This window comes from Empidonax traillii, unplaced genomic scaffold, assembly GCF_003031625.1.
Source record: "Empidonax traillii isolate 1590-97213 ecotype Southwest subspecies unplaced genomic scaffold, ASM303162v1 scaffold2815:size17823, whole genome shotgun sequence".
Classification (NCBI taxonomy): Eukaryota; Metazoa; Chordata; class Aves; order Passeriformes; family Tyrannidae; genus Empidonax; species Empidonax traillii.
In genome coordinates, this window is record NW_020958008.1 from 15,023 (window position 1) to 16,465 (window position 1,443).

The 1,443-nt window shown below is 59.5% G+C and overlaps 1 protein-coding gene across 1 annotated transcript in view; it reads left to right on the forward strand.

Annotated features, from left to right (window-relative positions):
• Window positions 1–748: 748 nt before the first annotated feature.
• Window positions 749–1,443, forward strand: part of LOC114072241 (zinc finger protein 525-like) — a gene marked incomplete at its 5' end in the record, with an annotated part of 1,055 nt that continues 360 nt past the window's right edge. The window contains one exon of the mRNA XM_027910161.1: window positions 749–1,422. Coding sequence (XP_027765962.1) covers window positions 749–1,422 — 674 coding nt within the window. The remainder of the gene's footprint in view (window positions 1,423–1,443) is intronic.

The window sequence follows — 1,443 nt, forward strand, 5'->3', positions numbered from 1 at the left end:
AGGGAGGAGCCCCGGGACCCCCGGGAGCCTGAAACGGGGGGAGCGGAGAAGGGGAAGCCTGGAGAGTGGGGACCCCTGGGATCCCTGGGACAACGAGGTGGAGAACCTGGAGAGGGGGAATGTGTGGGAAGGCGGCACCCCAAAGGTGAGAGTCAGAGGAGAAGGGACCCTTGGGACCCCCAACACTCGCAGCATCCCCTAAGCGGGACCCCCAACATCCCAGACAGGGGAGACCCTCTGAACCCCAGAGGAGAGAGACCAGAGAGGGGGGACTCCTGGGAGAGTTTTTTTGTCATGAATCTTCATATTTTGGCTGAACCCTAACTTTTTGCACTGTGATGGAGGGGTGTCAATCTCGCTATTTCTGAACAGTTTTATTTCCTGAATGTCGGTAGATTGGGTTTTTCTAGGTTGAATTGTGATGTTTTGGAGATTTTTATGGTCCCAGGATGCCCGGTGAGTTCTAGAGATGGTCTTGGGCAGGAGGAACCCCCAAGCCAATGCGCTCAGCCCTTGTTTCCCCCCCACAGGATTTGTCCTTCCCAAAGCTTGGGCAGATGGAGGAGGAGGCTGTGAGGAAGTTGCCACGGGCCCCCCAGGCAGGTAAGGAGGAAGTCAGTGCCCCTTTGGCCCTGTCTTGTGGTGCCTGTGGGGACCCAATTTGGGGGGGATGTGCTTGGCCTTCCCTCTGGGCCGGAGGCAAATCCCCTGCCTGTCCTTCTTCCTTCCTGCCCCAGGCCCCGAGCTGAGGACGGAGAGCACGGAGAACAAATCCCCCCGGCAGAGCCTGGTGGGAGAGGCCGTTTTGAAGGGCTCCCCGGCACAGGAAGGCAGCGGGGAGGAAAAGGCCTGGAGATGCCCCCGGAGGAGGGGCTGCAAAGCCAGCCCAGGGAGCTGTGAGGAGGAAAGAGCCGTCCTGTGCCGAGAAGGCGGCCGGAGCTTGAGCCGGAGCTCCGAGCTGGTGGTCCCTGAGCAGCCTCCCAGCAGGGAGAAGCCCTTCAGGTGCTTGGAATGTGGGAAGAGCTTCAGCCAGAGCTCTATCCTCCACAGGCACCAGCGCATCCACACTGGGGAACGGCCCTACACATGTAGGGAATGTGGGAAGAGCTTCAGGCACAGCTCCACCCTCCGCAGGCACCAGAACATCCACACTGGGGAACGGCCCTACATATGTAGGGAATGTGGGGAGAGTTTCAGGGACAACTCCCACCTGATCCGACACCGGCGCATCCACACTGGGGAACGGCCCTACATATGTGAGGAATGTGGGAAGAGCTTCGGTGACAGCTTCTCCCTCCGCAACCACCAGAACATCCACACTGGGGAACGGCCCTACAAGTGTGGGGAATGTGGCAAGAGCTTCATTTACAGCTCTGCCCTCTGCAGCCACCAGCACATCCACAGTGGGGAACGGCGATACGAGTGCTTGGAATGTGGGAAGAG